Source organism: Oncorhynchus mykiss, chromosome 27 (assembly GCF_013265735.2).
Source record: "Oncorhynchus mykiss isolate Arlee chromosome 27, USDA_OmykA_1.1, whole genome shotgun sequence".
Taxonomy (NCBI): domain Eukaryota; kingdom Metazoa; phylum Chordata; class Actinopteri; order Salmoniformes; family Salmonidae; genus Oncorhynchus; species Oncorhynchus mykiss.
Genome location: NC_048591.1, coordinates 27,804,625 through 27,829,017, shown reverse-complemented (window position 1 = coordinate 27,829,017; position 24,393 = coordinate 27,804,625). Strand labels below are relative to the sequence as shown.

Sequence of the window (24,393 nt, the reverse complement as noted above, 5' to 3'; positions counted from 1 at the left end):
AATGACATGTCTAATTTGAAGATATTTGAAAAAATGGGATCTTGGCACATCGAATTCACTGCGGAGCTCTTGAAAGGATTTCAGTGTAGTGGTTTTCTGATGAAATAGGTCTGAAAAGGTCCTGATTCCTAGAGTATGCCAAAGATTAAAGTTGGCCTCCCTCAGGGCTTTTGGCAAGTCTGGGTTGCCCACTATAGGCGAGTGAGAACATATTTGGGAGGAAATGCCCAGGTATTTCTTACAGTCCCTCCACGCTAGTAGGGTGCTGTAAATCACAAAGGTTTTGGCTATGTTGCCCACTTCACTAAAGTTATTAATGAATATAATTGAGCTTAAGGGCAATGAACCACAGGATTGGGCTTCTATCTGAATCCACGTTGACTCTTGTCTGTTTGTGATCCATGTTAGCATGTTGCGGATTTGGGCAGACCAGTAGTACAATTGAAGGGAGGGAAGGGCAAGACCACCCTTAGATTCAGGTTTCGATAGAGTGGAAAACTTGATCCTAGGTTTTTTATTGCCCCATATAAATTTGGTGATGCTTTGGTTAGTTGTTTTGAAAAAGGAACCTACTGGGAGATAGCATGGGAGCATCTGAAATAAGTAGTTCAGTCTAGGGAGGACGTTCATACGGATTACATTAATTCTTCCTACTAAGCTAATTGGGAGGGAGATCCAGGTTTGGAGATCGTTCTTGATTCGGTCCAGGAGTGGAAGATAATTTTCCTTAAAAAGGCTATTCAGATCTGGTGTCATGAAACCTCTGTGTTTTCCATTGGAAAGGACAAAGTGTCTTCATAGAGCTGGTGAGTGTAATATTAAGAGGGCAGGCAGTGGATTTGTTAAAATTGATCTTATAACCTGAAAACTTGCCATACTGAGCAATTGTGTCTAAAATGAGAGGGAGGGATTTCTCAGGGTTGGATATGTAGAGCAAGACATCATCCGCGTAAAGCGAAATCTTGTGCTGCAGGCCGCCTGCAGAAACACCCATAATACTTGGATTGCTCCTTATCAGCTCTGCCAGAGGCTCCGCCCCCAACAAGTAGAGCAGCGGGGACAGCGAGCACCCTTGTCTTGTGCCCCGTTCCAGAGGGAATCTGTCAGAGTTCAGTCCATTAGTAGTCACCATGGCATTTGGATGAGAGTATAGTGATTTGATCCATTTAATAAAATTTGGGCCCATATTGAACTTTTCTAAGACTGAAAACAGAAAGCTCCACTCCATCCTGTCAAACGCCTTCTCAGCATCCAGTGAAGCCAGTAGGACAGGGGTCTTCTGTGCGTTTACTTGATCAATAATATCAAAAAGACGGCGAATGTTATCAGAAGAGTATCTGTCTCTAATAAATCCAGTTTGGTCTGCTTTTATTATTTTGGGAAGAAGAGTGTGAAGTCTTTTGGCGAGCAATTTGGTAATTATTTTAAAGGAAGGACGAGCAGGATAGGGGGTCCTTGTCTTTTTTTAGCAACACTGTAATGCGAGCTGTGTGCATTGAGTCTGAGAGAACTCCGTTTTTGCCTCCAGGATCTCCTCAGGAGTGAAGGGGTAGTGGAGATCTTCTTGGTCGGTCTCTGATAGTTTAGGTAGCGAGATTCCCTCTAGGAAAGAGTGGAGTTCTGCCTCCGTGTGTTTTCTCTCAGAGGTATATAGTTTGCAGTAAAAATCATGAAAAGTTAAATGGATCTTTTTTGGGTCATATGTGACCTCGTCCTCTGCTGTTCGGATAGCCATGATTGTACGCTCTGACTGCTCCTTTTTTAATTGGTAAGCAAGCAATCTACTGGGCCTATTGCTAAACTCATGGTATTTCTGTTTAGTAAAGAAAACTTTTTTTTTTATCTCCCGAGTGTAGTCCAAATTCAGTTTGGCTTTGGATGCTTTAAGATGACTCCAGGAGGTGCTGTCTAGGGATTGTTTATGTATTTTTTCACAGCATTCCAGCTCCCTCTCAAGATCTAGCCTGTGTGCTTCCATTGCTTTTTTCTTAGAGGAAGCATATGCAATTAGATGACCTCTTAGTGTGGCTTTAGCAGCGTCCCACATTGTGGCCGGAGAAACAGGAGAATCTTTATTGTCTTGTGTGTAGTTGTCTATCCATGTAGTTACCAATGTATGGAACGCTTCGTTTGATAGCATGGAGGTGTTGAATTTCCAGCTCTTTGACCTTGGGATGTTTTTGCAGAGGTCAAAGCGGAGGTGGACAAAGGCGTGATCTGAAAGTGCTATGGGTCCGATTGTACAAGTGGCTGAATTTATGAAACTCTTTGGGATAAAAATGTAATCTATACGGGAGTAGGTGTTATGGACATTAGAGTAGTATGTATAGTCCATAGATGAGCTATTAGTCTCTCTCCAGATATCTATCAGTCCCATCTCCTTAGTAAGAGAGTTCAACATCTTTGCAGATCTAGGATTTGTGGTGGGGACTTGAGATGATTTGTCTAGGGTTGGGTTAAGGGTACAATTAAAATCTCCGGCCACCACGCCAAAGGAGACACAATGCTCATTGAACAGGGTTATAATTTTTGACATGAAGGCAGGAGTATCTGTGTTAGGGGCGTATATGTTTAATAATTGGTTGACCATATGTTTTTGTCAATTATGAATGGAACATTTTTATGGATAAGTATGGCTGTGCCTCTACTGTTTGATTTGAAAGATGAGAAATACACCTGTCCCACCCAAGCTCTGCGGAGTTTGGCATGTTCAGCATCACAGAAGTGTGTCTCTTGTAATAGCGATGTCTGCTTTTTCCTTTTTTAGAGCACATAGTATCTTTTTTCGTTTTATTGCATGCCCTAGACCACGGCAGTTCCATGTCAATAGATTCAAGGTACTAGTCATCGAGCAGTAATCGAACTTTAGTGCAAGTCATCGCTGGGTAAAAATTGATGGTAATTACATAAAAGGAAAATAAATGGTGTACATAAAATAATAGTCTCTGAACACCCCAGCCGAGTTCCCAAACAACTCGACACATCCCGTTGGATCTATTACCCCCCCGCTCAGTCTCAATTCTGTGTTCCGAATAAAACAAAAACCGGGAACAGTTAGCAACGCACAACACCTCTCCCCACCAAAGAAATGCCACATCCTCTCCACCCCGCATTGAGTAAATAACATAGTTGCCCTCGTCCAGACCACAGTAAAAGAGGGGAGAAAAATAAAATCAATAGCCAAGCCTACATATACCTCCCCCGAGGGACATAGGGAACCCCAAGTAATAATAGCAACAACAACAAAAAAACAGGGAAATAAAAGTAGGCTGAAACATTAGTAGGCCTAGGTTAGGCTCAACAGCCCATCCCTCCCAGTTAAAGGAAAATAAATATAAATTGGACGTCTCTGGGTCTCTGGATATCGGCTATATGTCGTCTTACATATATGGCATTAATCGCATTTAGTCATTGGTCTGTTTCTCATTGGCCAGGATTGTCTTTCAAAAAACGTTTTGCCTCTTCGGGAGTTTTGAAGTGTCGCAAGGCTCCTTGGTGAAGAATCCTGAGCTCGTTTGGGTATTTGAATCCCCTGAAGATGCCTCGGTCAATGGAGTATTTCTTCACTTCGTCGAATTCTCGGCGCTTTCGGCGTATTCCAGCTGACAGGTCCTGGTGTAAAGCGAGTTTGGCGTTTCCCACTGTGATGGTGTTGTTTTTCGCCGCCTGTAGGACTCGTTCCTTGTCGGTGAATCTCAGGAAACGTATGGTGATTGGGCGCGGTGGTTGTCTGGCTGCTGGTGGGGGCCTCAGTGCTCGGTGAGCTCTCTCGAGTTCTTTGGGCCTGTCGGTGGACATGTGGAGTCACTCGGGAAGTTTGTCTTGCAGGTAGCGGATCAGTGGCATGTTTCCCTCTTCTTTTTCGCCCAGATTGAATAGAACACAATTATTCCTTCGCCCCCTGTTTTCCAGGTCCTCTGTTTTCTCTTCCAGATGCTCGATTTTCTTTTTAGCATATGCTATTGTTTCCATGGCATCTGTCAATAAGTTTTCCATGGATAGGATTCGCCCCTCTGCCTCGTCCAGGCGCCCCGCGTTTATGGTTATCTTGTTGTTGATGTCAGGCAAAGCGTTTTCCAGGATTGTCACCTTGCCCCCTATCGCACTGAGCTGAGAGTTAATGGCATCTAATTTAGTGTTTAGTTCTGTACGTTGGGATCTCAACTCAGAAAGGATGTCTTCGACAGAGTGCGAGGTTGGCATTCGTTGTGCCTCGTGGGGGAGCGGGTTCTCTTGCTCCTGGCTAATGGCGCTAGTTTTTTCTGAAGCTAGCTTCTTCTTGGAGGCTTTTTCCGTCGCTAATACTCGAGTCCGGGTAAAAATGTCACCTGTAGTGTCGCCGCCATGACTTTTTTTACTAAAGCTAAATGAGTTTGAACAATATAATCAAACATTCAAATAAGTAAACAGGCTATATTAAAGTGCACTAAACATAGAGACAGATTAACCATGGAGAACACGAAACATGATGACAGATTAACCAGGGAAGTGAATTTAACAGAGGTTAAAGCTAAAACAACAGAATATGGGTACGTCTGTGTGAAGAGGTGTGGCTTTAGTGTGGATTTGAATAGTACACAAGTAGGCCTACGCTATTTTTGCACTGTAAAATTTTTTTTAAGTGTTATGTTTTCCCAGATTCATAGTGTTATGCAGCCCAGGCCTATCTAGGAAGGCTGGGCATAAATTGTTTGCTCACAGCATCACATGATGACGTGGGCAACATAAACACTTAAACTCTGTAGATTAAAGTTAATAGTAATCAAAACTAATTTCACCACGAAAGGAAGTGCAATCGAAATGAATGAAGAAGACAAGGTAATTCTAGTGAGTTAATAAAATGACAAGGTGTTGCCTGTGAGCGTTGTAGACTACTGCCTCACAAGCCCGGGCTTTAGTGGCACTGGCATACGCGCTTGCCTCTGCACTGAAGGAGCCACCGAACGCGTCCGCGTTGCAGCTCTCACTTTCTCCCGCTACAGTATGTCCTACAATGACATATTTGGTGGGGGTTGGCAGCCAACAATAGGATTGGATTGGGACTAAATCAAAGAATAAAACGATATTGAAATGAATATTATTAACAAATATTTCCCAGAAGATTTTGGGTTCAACCTAAGGCTGACTAGGACAGATCAATCAACTTGATCCGACACAGTAAGCCTACATGTCATACGTAAGTAAACCCACAAGAGAGACAATATTGCAAAGGCAGGACCATGTTCGATGGAAGGCAATCGAAAACGTTTGACGGGGAAATTTCTGTCAATATTAGCTAGTCCTACTGATTGGGCAAGTAACCTTTCCCGCGCTCTTCCTAAAAATACTATTTGTGATGTCATAAAGGTCTAACGTTCCATGACGTAGCATGTAGCCCTAAATTACAGTCCCTGCTTGCAATATTGTCCTCACTCTCGACCTGAACTCAACTTGAATGTAACCAACACAGACAAGGACATGCTTTTTGAGATATAAAATAGCTTGAATGGATGAAGAAAGGGTAAGCTAAATTACTTCATACAATATTGGGGGAAAGTAAAAAAGGGTAAAGCAATATAAGCGGATATTTCTTGTAAAAAGCTATAACATATTGTAAAGCAAATGTACCATTCTTTATAAAGTCACCAGCTTAGCGCTGATATGGCTGTAGCTCTATTTATGATGTCCTCTGCACAGATCTACTCTGACAGTGACATATTATTACTTATTGGAATGTCTGTCCTTCAGGTAGCACAGAGGGAGGATGGTGATCCTCAGAGGGAAGGAAAGGAAGTTGTTGAGGAAGAACCGGTGGCCACGCCCAAAGAGGAGGCCAAGAAGGGAAGGAAGGTAAGATGGCAGGAGTGACAGAGCACATAATAGGCCTACTGGGTTACACTCTGTACCTGATAGCAGCCATACCATAGATATCTATATATCTCAGATAACAACATACGTAGTAGCTGTTTTCAAAACGTGTTTTAAGAGCTGCTTTGACCTGGCCCATAGCCTATTCATAAATTGTCTCAGAGTAGGAGTGCTTATCTAGGATCAGTTTTGCATTTGAGATCATAATGAATACAATTATTTGGGCAAGGTTGAGCACACACCTTATCTGATGAACTTTATGTATACGGGCCCTGGTGTTACATGTCTGCCATCATTTGAGCTCTGGAATCTGTTCTGTTCTATCCTAGGCAAAAAGTAAGAGGAGTGGCAAGAAGTCAAGGAAGCTGGGCACTGACAACGATGCAGGTCAGAGATTTACCTCTGTAGTACTACATTGTTTCTCTATTCTGTCTATGATGTGCAGGTTGTGCTATCCATTTTCAATGAAACTGTAGTCTACTGTAATCAGTAAGAAAGGTCACATAGATAGCTTTATTAAAATAGGCCTATTCTAAAACCCTTAAACAATGAAATCAGAGTATTAAGAGATAAAACGTCTGATTTCTCTTTAATTTTGTTTCTACTTCCTCTACGGCAATCACATCTTTAGTCTCCAGGAATAAACACCTGGATAGAGGATCTGTAATTGAGCTCCTGGAGAAGAAAGCTGTTCAGGCTGCATTCGGCCCAGGCAACAAGGATGAGATGGAATACTCCTACCCAATCCTCATCTCATTCCTGCGCAATCTTACTGATGAGTATGTTAAAAGTTTTTCTGTAATGTTCAACATTTATGAAATATTGTGCAGTGGGAACTAAACACTAACTAAAACACTTATTTTAAATTTTCTAGGCAGTGGCAAGTGATCTACAAAGGACTAAAAAACCCTGTAAGTTTCCCTACCTGCCTTTGACCTTTGACGTGTCAATGATCTGTTGAATTCAGAGATTAGCCATCAAGTCATATTCTGTTATTCATGTTCTCTGTCAGACTTCATCAAACTTTGAATTCAGTCACAGACAAGAATAACAATGTTGATCAAATGCATTCTGTTCGATCTAGAATACTTTACATCACAGTTCCATTGAAAAGACTGTTTTTGTTCTGTTTGTTCAAAACAGATGACGAAGGAACAGCTTGCCAAATTGTGCAAGACAATTGTAACCTTCATCGCACAGACCACCCTGCAGATCCTGCTGCCAGCCCTGGCCCGCGTACTTGGGGTAAAGGACTTTGCTGACGACGACACTGACTCACCCAAGAGGGGTGGCAGTGCAAGATCCTTTGCTGCCTTTGATCAGGAAAGACTGGAGCTCATCCAGGAAGTTAGATATCTGGCGAAGAAAATGTATAAGGGCGGCACAGGGGCTCAACATCTCAGGTCCCTAACACCCTCTTCTAAGAGGTATGTTCCCCTCAAGGTTTTCATGTATGGATTTCACCGAGATCATCTATCCCAGTGTTAGCCAATGCAATTTACTCTATCTGATGTAGTACAAAATGTAATGTATCAGCCTTTGAGCATATTCAAATGAATGAGCATGTAAAGCGATCAAAAGGACATGTAGATATTTAGAATACTAAAATTACAACGCTTGACCGATTTGCCAAGTTAAGACAGGAATTATCATGCTTTGCTTGTTCGTTTTAAAGTTCCCAGACCTCAGTGAAAGTCCTCCTGGGAATGACAGAGGACAGAATCATCAAAAGTGTCCAGGAGCAACTGTCTGATCATAATATCCTGTCCTCTTGCCCACCTGAGCTGACTGTTGGTCTTATCAAGGTGGTGGTCGAACAGCTTAACTCTGCCCTCTCTGCGACCATCAGCAGAGCCATTTCAGGGCGGTCCTCCCCTATTTCTTCTGGTACCCAGGCCGCTGAACAAATGGTCAACATGGTCCAGAAATGTTTTGATGATCACACCACCCCAGAGGACCAGAGCTCTACCTCTGTATTAGAGTCATGCATTCCACCTGCAACAGAAGAAGTGATGACTGTTATCGCAGAGATGGTGGGTGAATTGGAAAAAGAAGACCCGGAATTGGCTAAGGTTTTTCGAGAAGTGGCTGTGAAAGTTAAAATGTTGGCATCTGGCAGTGACCTTGTAGTGGAGCACCTGGATGTTGAAGACTCTCCTGTTCCAGAGGAGCTGAACATAATATGTACATCTTGCAAAGCAATGATGCAAAATCTTGGCACTCTGTTTAGTGTGAAGTTCAAGACCAAAGCCTCAAAGGCTGTGAGTGAAATTCTTGTGAGAAGGTTAATGAGCGATATCTCTGGTATGGTTCAACCTTCTCATTCGTTTAGTACCACTCCAAGCTTGATGAATGCATCTAGCCCATCTGACAGGATCCTTGATTCTGCGGCCACTGAGCTCATACAGACCAAAGTAGAATCTGAGGCATCAAAAATAATTGATAACTTTGTTGAAGATGTCAAGGACATTGTGCAGTATGCTGAATTAGATCAGCCAACAAGCACCCAGAGAGATACCCAAGTGGGACACTGTACGACAAAGCGGAAACCCTTCCATGCAGCTCGTAGACTCTGCGAGAGACTTCAGGCAAAGCTGGAGACATTGTTCCTCAGAATGGGTGGAGCTCCAGTCCAAGGGGAAGAACTTATGGAAAAAGCTGACTCCAGTGCTGTGCTTCTGGAGCATACTGACTCCAGTGATCTGCCTGTTTCAATCCTGAGCTTGCCTTCCCCATGTAGGAGTGAATCCCCTATATCAGAACGTAGTTCATCTTCTTTATCTGATGGATGTGATTCAACTGACTCTGTAGGAGAGAAAACACCAGAGCAACCTGAAACCAGTAAGAGTGAGGCAATACTGCAAGTGGTCAACTCAACAGGACTTGGTTCTCTCCGTAAATGCCAAAGTGAGAACTCTCAACCATTACTGTCTCTCTGTGATTCCAACATGGTGCCCTGCACCAAAGAGGTCTTGTCCCAGATTGTGACCATGTATAGGTCAGAGGTGGCAGATTTGGAATGCACATCATCTGTTGCAGAGGGTTCCTCTTACAACTCCCTTGAAGTCTGTGGCTTTTTGGACAGTGTCATGTCTTATCTAGAAGACATGCCTGTGTCTGGTTCTTCATGGTTGGAAGGATTAAGAGATACTCCAGCCTCAGTCATTGAGAAACTCTCCAGTGAGGAGTTCCAGATGAACGCTACCAACGAAGTGCGAAAAATACTGATCAAATCAGTCAGTAGCTTTCCCAGCAAAGTCAGTTCCAGCCAGACAGATTCTCAGATGTTGCCAGCAAAATCAACAATTTCCTTAAGGCATACAGATATAACTGCTTTTGAAATCGTTGGATCAATTACAAATGACATGAAGAGCCTTTTCCCACCCACAGAGTCTTCTACTACTCTATGGCAGGCAGACTCTATGCTTCAACAGAGTGATGAGAAAACCTCAGAGTACACTGAGGCCACACCCAAAGGCTCACAGTCTGGTTTGGAAGTATCTGAGAAGAAGATCTGGACAACTGCAAAGACTATTTACCACAATGTGAAGACAAAGATGAGGAATTATTTTACATGGCAAAATCAAGTCAAAGCAACAACGGCTCAAGCCAAAAAGACCCTCAGCCATATTCTGGTTTCAATTCAGAAAGAGCTGTCAAAATCTGACCAAACGGTGACTGCGCTTTCACAAATAGAGAATGTGGTTGGAATGATGCTGAAGGATGTTGAAAGGGTAAGCAGTGAATGTGGTGAGGAACTGATCTATCAAGCGCCACAGCGTTCTTCCTCCTCGTTGTCATCCTCATCTGCCAGATCAAAGAAGTCAGAGTGGGAATTTTCACTCCCTGGCACTCCCATCTCTTCTGATTTACCAGAGAGTATTACTCAGCCCATTGTGAGATGCTCAGTCATCGACATGGGCAAATCTACTAAGCCAAAAACATTGGTGTGTGATGCCAGGGAAAGCATGTCTGCAATAGTGGATACCATCATAAAGGAGGTACATCCAGAGGAAGAAGGGGAGGTTGCATTCCACCCTGATCTAACAGCTGCAATAGCAAGACTGGAAGAGCTCATATCTCAGGGTAGGATTGGTGCTCTCTCACGTGATCTTACTCACCAAGTCAACCGCATCATTTCTGAGAGCAACTTGACCCCTCTGGTTCTGACAGTGGCGGCTGGAAAGAGTGCATCCGATACAGTCCTTACTGAGCTGAAGAGGAATGACAAGACGGTGGGGAAGCCCACAGCTTACAAGCTGGTTCAGCTTTTTGCAGAGGAGTCTGTGAAGCGCCTCTTGCTTCCTAGCCTTGTGCCCTCTACAGCTTCAATGAGTTTGGCTCAGGGAGTTAGTGTGCCGGCTAGCGTATCTGAAGATAGGATTTCATGTTCTTTTTCTACATCAGCATTTAGTGACACAGTCAGCCTGTTTACCAAAGTAATGGTAAGCCAGGTCATGGACTCTGTGGTTTCTGATGCACAAAGCAGAGGGTCATCTCCAACCGGAACTGTAACTGATATAGGCAGTCTACTGAGTGGTAAGTCCTACCCTCTGCCATCTTTCTCCGCCATCAGCATGACAACAAGTGGGACCTCCAATGCTGCACGAGGCTTTGAGGCCAACATAGATGCTGAGGAAAGGGATACCATCAGTTGTTTCGGTGTACCTCAGAGCATTGTTTGTGATCAGAATTCAACCAGCCCGGATGTTGCTTCGCTTTCAACCCCATCCACTGACAACTTAGTCGGTGATGATGACTTCACCGGCCTCATCAGCATGTTAGTGGTGAGACTTCTGTCAAAAATCCAAACCCAAACTGATCTGTACCCAACTGACGTCACACGCACGTCACAAGACCTGATTCCAAAAGTTATAGCTGCCTTCTGTGCATGGTCAGGCTGCTCTGAGACCCAAGCTTATCCCAAGAACCTGAAGAGTCACAAAGTATACAGCACCGTCTACAAACATCTGTTGAAGGAGTTTGGCTCAGAGAAAATACTCCAACTGGCCGTGTCGACTCAGGACTCCACTTTCAATAGGATTCTTGTGAAGTCATTGAGCAAGGAGCTTCTCCACAGTTGTAACGAGGCATCAAGAGCAGCCTCAAGAACATCTTTCGAAGCCACCAGGCCAGAAGCTCTTCTCATGGCTGAAGATGTGAAGGCTACCAGAGGGAAGCTGTCTTTCCTACAAAGGCTTGCCAGACTGAAATTCAACTTAAAGGTACATCACACTTATTTAAGTTAACAATTGTGTCAATGTGAGTAAACAATGTTATTTAGAGAAAATGTAAAACCATCCATTAATTCCAAAACCATTTATAAATCTTGTTGTGCTGGTGTGTAAGATGTGATCGTTATTACCGTGAGATTGTTCTGCTGTGACAGTTGTTTTGACATGTTTTTGTTTTAGCCATTCATGATGGGAAACAAGAAGGATTCCAATAAGAAATCCCGCCATTCTGAATCCAAAGACCAGACTACTGCTGAAGATATCATGTGTAAGTCCATACAGCAGGACATTTACTGTTTGAGATATTGGTGTACAAAGCTGCTATTGCAAAAATATTAAACCCTATATACAGTACATTATATATTATCGATAGTAATCTCTTATGTAAAATTATTTATAGTTTCCAAATCACAAGATTCTGGTTCTCATTTATTTGTGAAAGTAATAATGAGTTGAAACTAAGAATACAATATACCATCATTTCTAAATGAAAGTGCATGTCAACTCTCTCTCTCTTCTGTCGCCCAACATAGTGGCACATCCTGCCACATTTGGACTCCCAGAGGGTCTTCCCTCCACCTCTCAACAGGAGAAGCCTCGCAAACGTCCCCTTCTAATCAGGATGTTTTCCACCATCTCCATAGGCTTATCCAAGCCATTCAAACGGTTTTCAAAGCAAGCTTAATACAACAATTTCCTTTAATACAGTAATATTTGCATTGAATTGATGGCCTTTGTCTTCTTTAGTGTTGCCCTGTTAACACATTTGATTAGAAAATACATAGTATATTTAGTTTAGTTTATTATGCAGTCATAGTCACGGTGTAGGCTTAACAAAGTAAGTCTCCAGGAATAAACACCTGGATAGAGGATCTGTAATTGAGCTCCTGGAGAAGAAAGCTGTTCAGGCTGCATTCGGCCCAGGCAACAAGGATGAGATGGAATACTCCTACCCAATCCTCATCTCATTCCTGCGCAATCTTACTGATGAGTATGTTAAAAGTTTTTCTGTAATGTTCAACATTTATGAAATATTGTGCAGTGGGAACTAAACACTAACTAAAACACTTATTTTAAATTTTCTAGGCAGTGGCAAGTGATCTACAAAGGACTAAAAAACCCTGTAAGTTTCCCTACCTGCCTTTGACCTTTGACGTGTCAATGATCTGTTGAATTCAGAGATTAGCCATCAAGTCATATTCTGTTATTCATGTTCTCTGTCAGACTTCATCAAACTTTGAATTCAGTCACAGACAAGAATAACAATGTTGATCAAATGCATTCTGTTCGATCTAGAATACTTTACATCACAGTTCCATTGAAAAGACTGTTTTTGTTCTGTTTGTTCAAAACAGATGACGAAGGAACAGCTTGCCAAATTGTGCAAGACAATTGTAACCTTCATCGCACAGACCACCCTGCAGATCCTGCTGCCAGCCCTGGCCCGCGTACTTGGGGTAAAGGACTTTGCTGACGACGACACTGACTCACCCAAGAGGGGTGGCAGTGCAAGATCCTTTGCTGCCTTTGATCAGGAAAGACTGGAGCTCATCCAGGAAGTTAGATATCTGGCGAAGAAAATGTATAAGGGCGGCACAGGGGCTCAACATCTCAGGTCCCTAACACCCTCTTCTAAGAGGTATGTTCCCCTCAAGGTTTTCATGTATGGATTTCACCGAGATCATCTATCCCAGTGTTAGCCAATGCAATTTACTCTATCTGATGTAGTACAAAATGTAATGTATCAGCCTTTGAGCATATTCAAATGAATGAGCATGTAAAGCGATCAAAAGGACATGTAGATATTTAGAATACTAAAATTACAACGCTTGACCGATTTGCCAAGTTAAGACAGGAATTATCATGCTTTGCTTGTTCGTTTTAAAGTTCCCAGACCTCAGTGAAAGTCCTCCTGGGAATGACAGAGGACAGAATCATCAAAAGTGTCCAGGAGCAACTGTCTGATCATAATATCCTGTCCTCTTGCCCACCTGAGCTGACTGTTGGTCTTATCAAGGTGGTGGTCGAACAGCTTAACTCTGCCCTCTCTGCGACCATCAGCAGAGCCATTTCAGGGCGGTCCTCCCCTATTTCTTCTGGTACCCAGGCCGCTGAACAAATGGTCAACATGGTCCAGAAATGTTTTGATGATCACACCACCCCAGAGGACCAGAGCTCTACCTCTGTATTAGAGTCATGCATTCCACCTGCAACAGAAGAAGTGATGACTGTTATCGCAGAGATGGTGGGTGAATTGGAAAAAGAAGACCCGGAATTGGCTAAGGTTTTTCGAGAAGTGGCTGTGAAAGTTAAAATGTTGGCATCTGGCAGTGACCTTGTAGTGGAGCACCTGGATGTTGAAGACTCTCCTGTTCCAGAGGAGCTGAACATAATATGTACATCTTGCAAAGCAATGATGCAAAATCTTGGCACTCTGTTTAGTGTGAAGTTCAAGACCAAAGCCTCAAAGGCTGTGAGTGAAATTCTTGTGAGAAGGTTAATGAGCGATATCTCTGGTATGGTTCAACCTTCTCATTCGTTTAGTACCACTCCAAGCTTGATGAATGCATCTAGCCCATCTGACAGGATCCTTGATTCTGCGGCCACTGAGCTCATACAGACCAAAGTAGAATCTGAGGCATCAAAAATAATTGATAACTTTGTTGAAGATGTCAAGGACATTGTGCAGTATGCTGAATTAGATCAGCCAACAAGCACCCAGAGAGATACCCAAGTGGGACACTGTACGACAAAGCGGAAACCCTTCCATGCAGCTCGTAGACTCTGCGAGAGACTTCAGGCAAAGCTGGAGACATTGTTCCTCAGAATGGGTGGAGCTCCAGTCCAAGGGGAAGAACTTATGGAAAAAGCTGACTCCAGTGCTGTGCTTCTGGAGCATACTGACTCCAGTGATCTGCCTGTTTCAATCCTGAGCTTGCCTTCCCCATGTAGGAGTGAATCCCCTATATCAGAACGTAGTTCATCTTCTTTATCTGATGGATGTGATTCAACTGACTCTGTAGGAGAGAAAACACCAGAGCAACCTGAAACCAGTAAGAGTGAGGCAATACTGCAAGTGGTCAACTCAACAGGACTTGGTTCTCTCCGTAAATGCCAAAGTGAGAACTCTCAACCATTACTGTCTCTCTGTGATTCCAACATGGTGCCCTGCACCAAAGAGGTCTTGTCCCAGATTGTGACCATGTATAGGTCAGAGGTGGCAGATTTGGAATGCACATCATCTGTTGCAGAGGGTTCCTCTTACAACTCCCTTGAAGTCTGTGGCTTTTTGGACAGTGTCATGTCTTATCTAGAAGACATGCCTGTGTCTGGTTCTTCATGGTTGGAAGGATTAAGAGATACTCCAGCCTCAGTCATTGAGAAACTCTCCAGTGAGGAGTTCCAGATGAACGCTACCAACGAAGTGCGAAAAATACTGATCAAATCAGTCAGTAGCTTTCCCAGCAAAGTCAGTTCCAGCCAGACAGATTCTCAGATGTTGCCAGCAAAATCAACAATTTCCTTAAGGCATACAGATATAACTGCTTTTGAAATCGTTGGATCAATTACAAATGACATGAAGAGCCTTTTCCCACCCACAGAGTCTTCTACTACTCTATGGCAGGCAGACTCTATGCTTCAACAGAGTGATGAGAAAACCTCAGAGTACACTGAGGCCACACCCAAAGGCTCACAGTCTGGTTTGGAAGTATCTGAGAAGAAGATCTGGACAACTGCAAAGACTATTTACCACAATGTGAAGACAAAGATGAGGAATTATTTTACATGGCAAAATCAAGTCAAAGCAACAACGGCTCAAGCCAAAAAGACCCTCAGCCATATTCTGGTTTCAATTCAGAAAGAGCTGTCAAAATCTGACCAAACGGTGACTGCGCTTTCACAAATAGAGAATGTGGTTGGAATGATGCTGAAGGATGTTGAAAGGGTAAGCAGTGAATGTGGTGAGGAACTGATCTATCAAGCGCCACAGCGTTCTTCCTCCTCGTTGTCATCCTCATCTGCCAGATCAAAGAAGTCAGAGTGGGAATTTTCACTCCCTGGCACTCCCATCTCTTCTGATTTACCAGAGAGTATTACTCAGCCCATTGTGAGATGCTCAGTCATCGACATGGGCAAATCTACTAAGCCAAAAACATTGGTGTGTGATGCCAGGGAAAGCATGTCTGCAATAGTGGATACCATCATAAAGGAGGTACATCCAGAGGAAGAAGGGGAGGTTGCATTCCACCCTGATCTAACAGCTGCAATAGCAAGACTGGAAGAGCTCATATCTCAGGGTAGGATTGGTGCTCTCTCACGTGATCTTACTCACCAAGTCAACCGCATCATTTCTGAGAGCAACTTGACCCCTCTGGTTCTGACAGTGGCGGCTGGAAAGAGTGCATCCGATACAGTCCTTACTGAGCTGAAGAGGAATGACAAGACGGTGGGGAAGCCCACAGCTTACAAGCTGGTTCAGCTTTTTGCAGAGGAGTCTGTGAAGCGCCTCTTGCTTCCTAGCCTTGTGCCCTCTACAGCTTCAATGAGTTTGGCTCAGGGAGTTAGTGTGCCGGCTAGCGTATCTGAAGATAGGATTTCATGTTCTTTTTCTACATCAGCATTTAGTGACACAGTCAGCCTGTTTACCAAAGTAATGGTAAGCCAGGTCATGGACTCTGTGGTTTCTGATGCACAAAGCAGAGGGTCATCTCCAACCGGAACTGTAACTGATATAGGCAGTCTACTGAGTGGTAAGTCCTACCCTCTGCCATCTTTCTCCGCCATCAGCATGACAACAAGTGGGACCTCCAATGCTGCACGAGGCTTTGAGGCCAACATAGATGCTGAGGAAAGGGATACCATCAGTTGTTTCGGTGTACCTCAGAGCATTGTTTGTGATCAGAATTCAACCAGCCCGGATGTTGCTTCGCTTTCAACCCCATCCACTGACAACTTAGTCGGTGATGATGACTTCACCGGCCTCATCAGCATGTTAGTGGTGAGACTTCTGTCAAAAATCCAAACCCAAACTGATCTGTACCCAACTGACGTCACACGCACGTCACAAGACCTGATTCCAAAAGTTATAGCTGCCTTCTGTGCATGGTCAGGCTGCTCTGAGACCCAAGCTTATCCCAAGAACCTGAAGAGTCACAAAGTATACAGCACCGTCTACAAACATCTGTTGAAGGAGTTTGGCTCAGAGAAAATACTCCAACTGGCCGTGTCGACTCAGGACTCCACTTTCAATAGGATTCTTGTGAAGTCATTGAGCAAGGAGCTTCTCCACAGTTGTAACGAGGCATCAAGAGCAGCCTCAAGAACATCTTTCGAAGCCACCAGGCCAGAAGCTCTTCTCATGGCTGAAGATGTGAAGGCTACCAGAGGGAAGCTGTCTTTCCTACAAAGGCTTGCCAGACTGAAATTCAACTTAAAGGTACATCACACTTATTTAAGTTAACAATTGTGTCAATGTGAGTAAACAATGTTATTTAGAGAAAATGTAAAACCATCCATTAATTCCAAAACCATTTATAAATCTTGTTGTGCTGGTGTGTAAGATGTGATCGTTATTACCGTGAGATTGTTCTGCTGTGACAGTTGTTTTGACATGTTTTTGTTTTAGCCATTCATGATGGGAAACAAGAAGGATTCCAATAAGAAATCCCGCCATTCTGAATCCAAAGACCAGACTACTGCTGAAGATATCATGTGTAAGTCCATACAGCAGGACATTTACTGTTTGAGATATTGGTGTACAAAGCTGCTATTGCAAAAATATTAAACCCTATATACAGTACATTATATATTATCGATAGTAATCTCTTATGTAAAATTATTTATAGTTTCCAAATCACAAGATTCTGGTTCTCATTTATTTGTGAAAGTAATAATGAGTTGAAACTAAGAATACAATATACCATCATTTCTAAATGAAAGTGCATGTCAACTCTCTCTCTCTTCTGTCGCCCAACATAGTGGCACATCCTGCCACATTTGGACTCCCAGAGGGTCTTCCCTCCACCTCTCAACAGGAGAAGCCTCGCAAACGTCCCCTTCTAATCAGGATGTTTTCCACCATCTCCATAGGCTTATCCAAGCCATTCAAACGGTTTTCAAAGCAAGCTTAATACAACAATTTCCTTTAATACAGTAATATTTGCATTGAATTGATGGCCTTTGTCTTCTTTAGTGTTGCCCTGTTAACACATTTGATTAGAAAATACATAGTATATTTAGTTTAGTTTATTATGCAGTCATAGTCACGGTGTAGGCTTAACAAAGTAATGTTGTCCTGAATAATGTATAGAACATGCACCCCCCCCCCCCACCCACACACACACACACAGTGTGATTCATTGAACACATACACATAGTACTTCAGATATGTCCCACAACCAACATTCAACCATATATCAATGATTCAGTGTAAAATACATGTACTGTAAAATAAACAGTATTTAATTTACAACCAATAAAATAATACATGATGCAGGACACTCAGTTATAAGGGAATTAACTGGTTTAACTTCTCAAACAAACACACACATTTCCATTTTCTGTGGATCGCCCATGTTTACATTTTACTGAATTCCAGTCTGACCTTTGACCTGTAGATGGCAATAAAGGTCTACTTTTGCTGCAGATCCACTTCTAAAGCTCAAACCTCTCTGGACAAGTAGCCAAAACATTTGTCCCTAGTGAGAGAGAGAGTATGTGTGTGTGGCAAGAAAAGGGAATATTGCACTACACTTTTATGATACAGATACATTTTGCATCCGGTAGCATAGCACAGCTGTAGTTTTTTCAAATGCCAAATGTACATGTAGCATGCTTCTGCCTACAGATGCTTTTCTGAGTGACTTGTGTTGTGAGAGAACCAGAATTCAAACATAAACTCCTGGATTACATTTTATAATATTGTCAGCTCTTTTTAGTAACATATGGTAGCATACATGTTTCACACGGTGGCAAGTCAAGCTAGTTAGTTACATGTAACAACATTACATTATATGGTCAATGTTTGTGTGTATCCTCTTAGCTTTTACCTTCGACCTCAACAAGCGACGCACGGGAGAATGAAAGTGCACTCCTGATTCAGAGAGAAAGATCCAGCTTAATCATCCATACCATTGTTTAAATTACAATAAAAAAACATTCAAACTGTTCCTGAGTTTTGAAAGACAGAGAAAGGAAAACATCATTATCTTCAGTCTGTTCACACCTGTTCACACAAGTCCTACTGTCCACAATCTCAGGGTTCTTCAATACAAACACACCTGTTTCAGAAAACCTGATCACTTTCACATTCGAACAATGTTTGTAGGATACTTTTCAATAACTCAATAAATGTAAGTGTTGAAACCATACATAGCTGGTAACTTGAGCTCGGCAGAGTAGTTTTGACCTGTGTCCAGATGCAGTCATTTATGTTGTCTAAAGGCAATTTGTCTCTTATAACAATGTTATTTTTCTGAATAATCTAATTTAATTGACTGGTAGGTAGTCACTAACTATTTGTAGCATGTGTTCCTCTGTTTATTGATATTTACATGGTGTGTATGTGTTAAGATGTTAAGTAATTAATGTTGATATTATCCAAAGGGTTTTTAACTGAAATGTTAAATGTTGGTGTCTCGATCTCAGACATTTACGCTCATATTTGTAAATAGTATTTCAAAAATGGCAGAATCAAACAGTATTGGAATAGTGACTTGTATTTTGCATCTAGAAGTGTAAGAATTTTAGAAGAATGCTATTTCATCAGTCAAATGTTGCACTGTTTGATAAGACAGGGTAAAGAAAACCTCCATTTTAATGAGTTTAGTTGTGAGTTTGACATTTTACCACAAGAAGTCACTATAATACTATACGTTATCAAACAGGGTTGTGCTGAATATCAAATGAACCACAGTCAAATTAATTATTTGCAACTAAGAGTAAGATTAAAAAAGACATGTATAACTTACTTTCTTGATAAAATACATTCTAAAATGTCAATATATGTGATTTCTGAGTATGTAGTGCACATATCTTTTTAAGGCCCAAAGCAGACGTTTTTATATCAATATCAAATCATTTCTGGGTAACAATTAAGTACCTTACTGTAATAGATTACGATGAAAATGGTCAAAAATGTATTTTTTGCAAAAAAAAACTTTCTCAAGCAATAATTTTGCTAGGACTGTCTGGGAGTGGTCAGTGTGGAGGGGAAATTAAAACTAGCTGTTATTGGCACTCTCTTTGTCGTTGGTCTATAAACCAATTTACACATGGTGATGTCGCCATGGAAAGCCAAAACTCTTGCCCATGCAAACCTGCTGATTAGAAGGTGCTGTATAGATGTGAGAAACTCTCTTTTCATGGCACTTCAATATCGAAGTGAATTTTTTGTAGCAGGTTAGGAAACTGAGGTTAAGGTTAGGAAAAGGGTTAGGGTTAGTGAAAATGCTCTCCAAACCTTCTACGAAAATTACTTTGCATTGAAGTGCTGTGAAAAGAATGTGTCCCTGCTCAGGTGTTGCATGCATCAACCAATGGTTGTGTGCCAAGTCATCCATTGTGTCATCGACTGACAGATTGCTATAACATATGATGTGGTTAGCTGACACACAAAATACCTATCCAGGCAGTGTAAGATCTGGCAAGTGTCAGCAAGGCCTGGGCAGAGGAACATGCTCCGTATTTTCAACCAGAACTATCAGGAAGCAACCCCGATCACATTTTGGTAAAACACATTTACAGTGTTAGTTTCATCAGCTGTTGTACAATATGAAATCAAATTATTTTGACTTCACAGGGCCTTTAAATGTAGGCAAACAAGTTTTCAGCATTCAAACTAATCTACCCAGCCAGATTCAGCACCATGGACAGTGAAGATCAGAATACCTGCGATCTGATGATTAGAACAACAGTGCTATTTTTTTTTTTTTCAATTTTAAGTTTTATTAAGTTTTGTTTTTCAATCAACCAACAAAACACATTCCACATTCACAGGCTTTAAAAAAAGAAAAAGTCAAAAAATAATAATACATATGAAAAAATAAAAATAAAATTAAAATGAATGATAAAGTCAAATAAAAGCATTTATTTTCCTTGGTGCACACGTACTCAAAAACGAAATTAAAATAAAAACACACAAAAAAACATTTAACACTTGCAGCAGCACTATCAAGGTTCTTATCAGCTATTTCAAGCATTCGCTGAGACGACGGGCCAATAATTCGTTTTTAGGTTTTACAGTACCTTACACAACATGTAACATGTAACAACACGCATTTCCCTAGTCACCCCGTTCACTCTGTCCAGTTTGAAATATAGTTGAATAGTGAAGACCAGAGTCTATCAAACTTGGGCTGTCTCTTGTGGAGGTCATAAGTGAGCTTTTCAAGAGGAAGAAAGTCAACAATCTGGTCAATCCACATTTTAAATGTAGGAGGGGTATTTGAGGCCCACAATAGAAGAATACATTTCTTAGCAAAGTATGTAATAGTCATAAGCACATTTTCTCTGTCAGGATCAAGAACAAAGTCCTGCTGGGCATTAAGATAGATAGATACACGGGGTCATATCAAACTGTACCTCTAGTATTTTCTGTGCAGCAGTATGTACAGATTGCCAGATTCTGACTTTCTTTTCAGATTGCCAGAATCTGGCAATCTCCCTACAGCTCCAAAATACATGCATATAGGTTCCACTTTCAGAGGTACATCTTTTACAGTTAGGAGACATATCTGTTTTCATTCTATGGAGTCTCAAAGGAGTATAATAAAATGTGTACAAAAATTTGTAATTAGATTCTTTCATTTTTACACTGGTAGAGGAGCAGTATACCCTGTCGCAAACCTCTGCCCATAACTCATCACTGATAGTCAGACCAAGGTCCTTTTCCCAGATTATTTTCAAAGGAGTAAAGGAGGAGCTTCCTTTCTCAGAAAGGAGTCTATAGATGTAAGATATTTTGCCTTTAATGGATTGTGCTGTGACAAGAAGGGTTTCAACTTCATTCAACTGAGTTCTAAACCTCCTCTTGGAGGTAAATGAGGAAATTACATGTCTAATTTGAAGATATTTGAAAAAATGGGATCTTGGCACATCGAATTCACTGCAGAGCTCTTGAAAGGATTTCAGTGTAGTGGTTTTCTGATGAAATAGGTCTGAAAAGGTCCTGATTCCTAGAGTATGCCAAAGATTAAAGTTGGCCTCCCTCAGGGCTTTTGGCAAGTCTGGGTTGCCCACTATAGGCGAGTGAGAACATATTTGGGAGGAAATGCCCAGGTATTTCTTACAGTCCCTCCACGCTAGTAGGGTGCTGTAAATCACAAAGGTTTTGGCTATGTTGCCCACTTCACTAAAGTTATTAATGAATATAATTGAGCTTAAGGGCAATGAACCACAGGATTGGGCTTCTATCTGAATCCACGTTGACTCTTGTCTGTTTGTGATCCATGTTAGCATGTTGCGGATTTGGGCAGACCAGTAGTACAATTGAAGGGAGGGAAGGGCAAGACCACCCTTAGATTCAGGTTTCGATAGAGTGGAAAACTTGATCCTAGGTTTTTTATTGCCCCATATAAATTTGGTGATGCTTTGGTTAGTTGTTTTGAAAAAGGAACCTACTGGGAGATAGCATGGGAGCATCTGAAATAAGTAGTTCAGTCTAGGGAGGACGTTCATACGGATTACATTAATTCTTCCTACTAAGCTAATTGGGAGGGAGATCCAGGTTTGGAGATCGTTCTTGATTCGGTCCAGGAGTGGAAGATAATTTTCCTTAAAAAGGCTATTCAGATCTGGTGTTATGAAGATCCCGAGGTATTGAAACCCCTGTGTTTTCCATTGGAAAGGACAAAGTGTCTTCATAGAGCTGGTGAGTGTAATATTGAGAGGGCAGGCAGTGGATTTGTTAAAATTGATCTTATAACCTGAAAACTTGCCATACTGAGCAATTGTGTCTAAAATGAGAGGGAGGGATTTCTCAGGGTTGGATATGTAGAGCAAGACATCATCCGCGTAAAGCGAAATCTTGTGCTGCAGGCCGCCTGCAGAAACACCCATAATACTTGGATTGCTCCTTATCAGCTCTGCCAGAGGCTCCGCCCCCAACAAGTAGAGCAGCGGGGACAGCGAGCACCCTTGTCTTGTGCCCCGTTCCAGAGGGAATCTGTCAGAGTTCAGTCCATTAGTAGTCACCATGGCATTTGGATGAGAGTATAGTGATTTGATCCATTTAATAAAATTTGGGCCCATATTGAACTTTTCTAAGACTGAAAACAGAAAGCTCCACTCCATCCTGTCAAACGCCTTCTCAGCATCCAGTGAAGCCAGTAGGACAGGGGTCTTCTGTGCGTTTACTTGATCAATAATATCAAAAAGACGGCGAATGTTATCAGAAGAGTATCTGTCTCTAATAAATCCAGTTTGGTCTGCTTTTATTATTTTGGGAAGAAGAGTGTGAAGTCTTTTGGCGAGCAATTTGGTAATTATTTTAAAGGAAGGACGAGCAGGATAGGGGGTCCTTGTCTTTTTTTAGCAACACTGTAATGCGAGCTGTGTGCATTGAGTCTGAGAGAACTCCGTTTTTGCCTCCAGGATCTCCTCAGGAGTGAAGGGGTAGTGGAGATCTTCTTGGTCGGTCTCTGATAGTTTAGGTAGCGAGATTCCCTCTAGGAAAGAGTGGAGTTCTGCCTCCGTGTGTTTTCTCTCAGAGGTATATAGTTTGCAGTAAAAATCATGAAAAGTTAAATGGATCTTTTTTGGGTCATATGTGACCTTGTCCTCTGCTGTTCGGATAGCCATGATTGTACGCTCTGACTGCTCCTTTTTTAATTGGTAAGCAAGCAATCTACTGGGCCTATTGCTATACTCATGGTATTTCTGTTTGGCTTTAGCAGCGTCCCACATTGTGGCCGGAGAAACAGGAGAATCTTTATTGTCTTGTGTGTAGTTGTCTATCCATGTAGTTACCAATGTATGGAACGCTTCGTTTGATAGCATGGAGGTGTTGAATTTCCAGCTCTTTGACCTTGGGATGTTTTTGCAGAGGTCAAAGCGGAGGTGGACAAAGGCGTGATCTGAAAGTGCTATGGGTCCGATTGTACAAGTGGCTGAATTTATGAAACTCTTTGGGATAAAAATGTAATCTATACGGGAGTAGGTGTTATGGACATTAGAGTAGTATGTATAGTCCATAGATGAGCTATTAGTCTCTCTCCAGATATCTATCAGTCCCATCTCTTTAGTAAGAGAGTTCAACATCTTTGCAGATCTAGGATTTGTGGTGGGGACTTGAGATGATTTGTCTAGGGTTGGGTTAAGGGTACAATTAAAATCTCCGGCCACCACGCCAAAGGAGACACAATGCTCATTGAACAGGGTTATAATTTTTGACATGAAGGCAGGAGTATCTGTGTTAGGGGCGTATATGTTTAATAATTGGTTGACCATATGTTTTTGTCAATTATGAATGGAACATTTTTATGGATAAGTATGGCTGTGCCTCTACTGTTTGATTTGAAAGATGAGAAATACACCTGTCCCACCCAAGCTCTGCGGAGTTTGGCATGTTCAGCATCACAGAAGTGTGTCTCTTGTAATAGCGATGTCTGCTTTTTCCTTTTTTAGAGCACATAGTATCTTTTTTCGTTTTATTGCATGCCCTAGACCATGGCAGTTCCATGTCAATAGATTCAAGGTACTAGTCATCGAGCAGTAATCGAACTTTAGTGCAAGTCATCGCTGGGTAAAAATGGATGGTAATTACAGCTGCGTTCACATAAAAGGAAAATAAATGGTGTACATAAAATAATAATCTCTGAACACCCCAGCCGAGTTCCCAAACAACTCGACACATCCCGTTGGATCTATTACCCCCCCGCTCAGTCTCAATTCTGTGTTCCGAATAAAACAAAAACCGGGAACAGTTAGCAACGCACAACACCTCTCCCCACCAAAGAAATGCCTCATCCTCTCCACCCCGCATTGAGTAAATAACATAGTTGCCCTCGTCCAGACCACAGTAAAAGAGGGGAGAAAAATAAAATCAATAGCCAAGCCTACATATACCTCCCCCGAGGGACATAGGGAACCCCAAGTAATAATAGCAACAACAACAAAAAAACAGGGAAATAAAAGTAGGCTGAAACATTAGTAGGCCTAGGTTAGGCTCAACAGCCCATCCCTCCCAGTTAAAGGAAAATAAATATAAATTGGACGTCTCTGGGTCTCTGGATATCGGCTATATGTCGTCTTACATATATGGCATTAATCGCATTTAGTCATTGGTCTGTTTCTCATTGGCCAGGATTGTCTT

The 24,393-nt window shown here is 42.0% G+C and overlaps 3 protein-coding genes across 3 annotated transcripts; all 3 read left to right on the top strand.

Moving 5' to 3' along the window:
- Positions 1-5,256: 5,256 nt before the first annotated feature.
- LOC118944706 lies at positions 5,257-12,881 on the top strand. Its single transcript, XM_036965086.1, has 5 exons — positions 5,257-5,829; positions 6,177-6,234; positions 11,925-12,072; positions 12,168-12,204; positions 12,437-12,881. Exons 1-5 carry the CDS (start codon positions 5,641-5,643, stop codon positions 12,779-12,781), a joined length of 777 nt encoding a protein of 258 aa, XP_036820981.1. The 5' UTR covers positions 5,257-5,640; the 3' UTR covers positions 12,782-12,881.
- LOC118944705 lies at positions 10,309-11,905 on the top strand. Its single transcript, XM_036965085.1, has 3 exons — positions 10,309-11,072; positions 11,262-11,349; positions 11,615-11,905. The coding sequence occupies exons 1-3, from the start codon at positions 10,425-10,427 to the stop codon at positions 11,764-11,766; spliced, it is 888 nt and encodes a 295-aa protein (XP_036820980.1). The 5' UTR covers positions 10,309-10,424; the 3' UTR covers positions 11,767-11,905.
- Positions 12,882-15,754: 2,873 nt separating the features above from the next.
- On the top strand, positions 15,755-17,377 carry LOC118944704. The gene is made up of 3 exons (XM_036965084.1): positions 15,755-16,518; positions 16,708-16,795; positions 17,061-17,377. The coding sequence occupies exons 1-3, from the start codon at positions 15,871-15,873 to the stop codon at positions 17,210-17,212; spliced, it is 888 nt and encodes a 295-aa protein (XP_036820979.1). The 5' UTR covers positions 15,755-15,870; the 3' UTR covers positions 17,213-17,377.
- Positions 17,378-24,393: the final 7,016 nt, after the last annotated feature.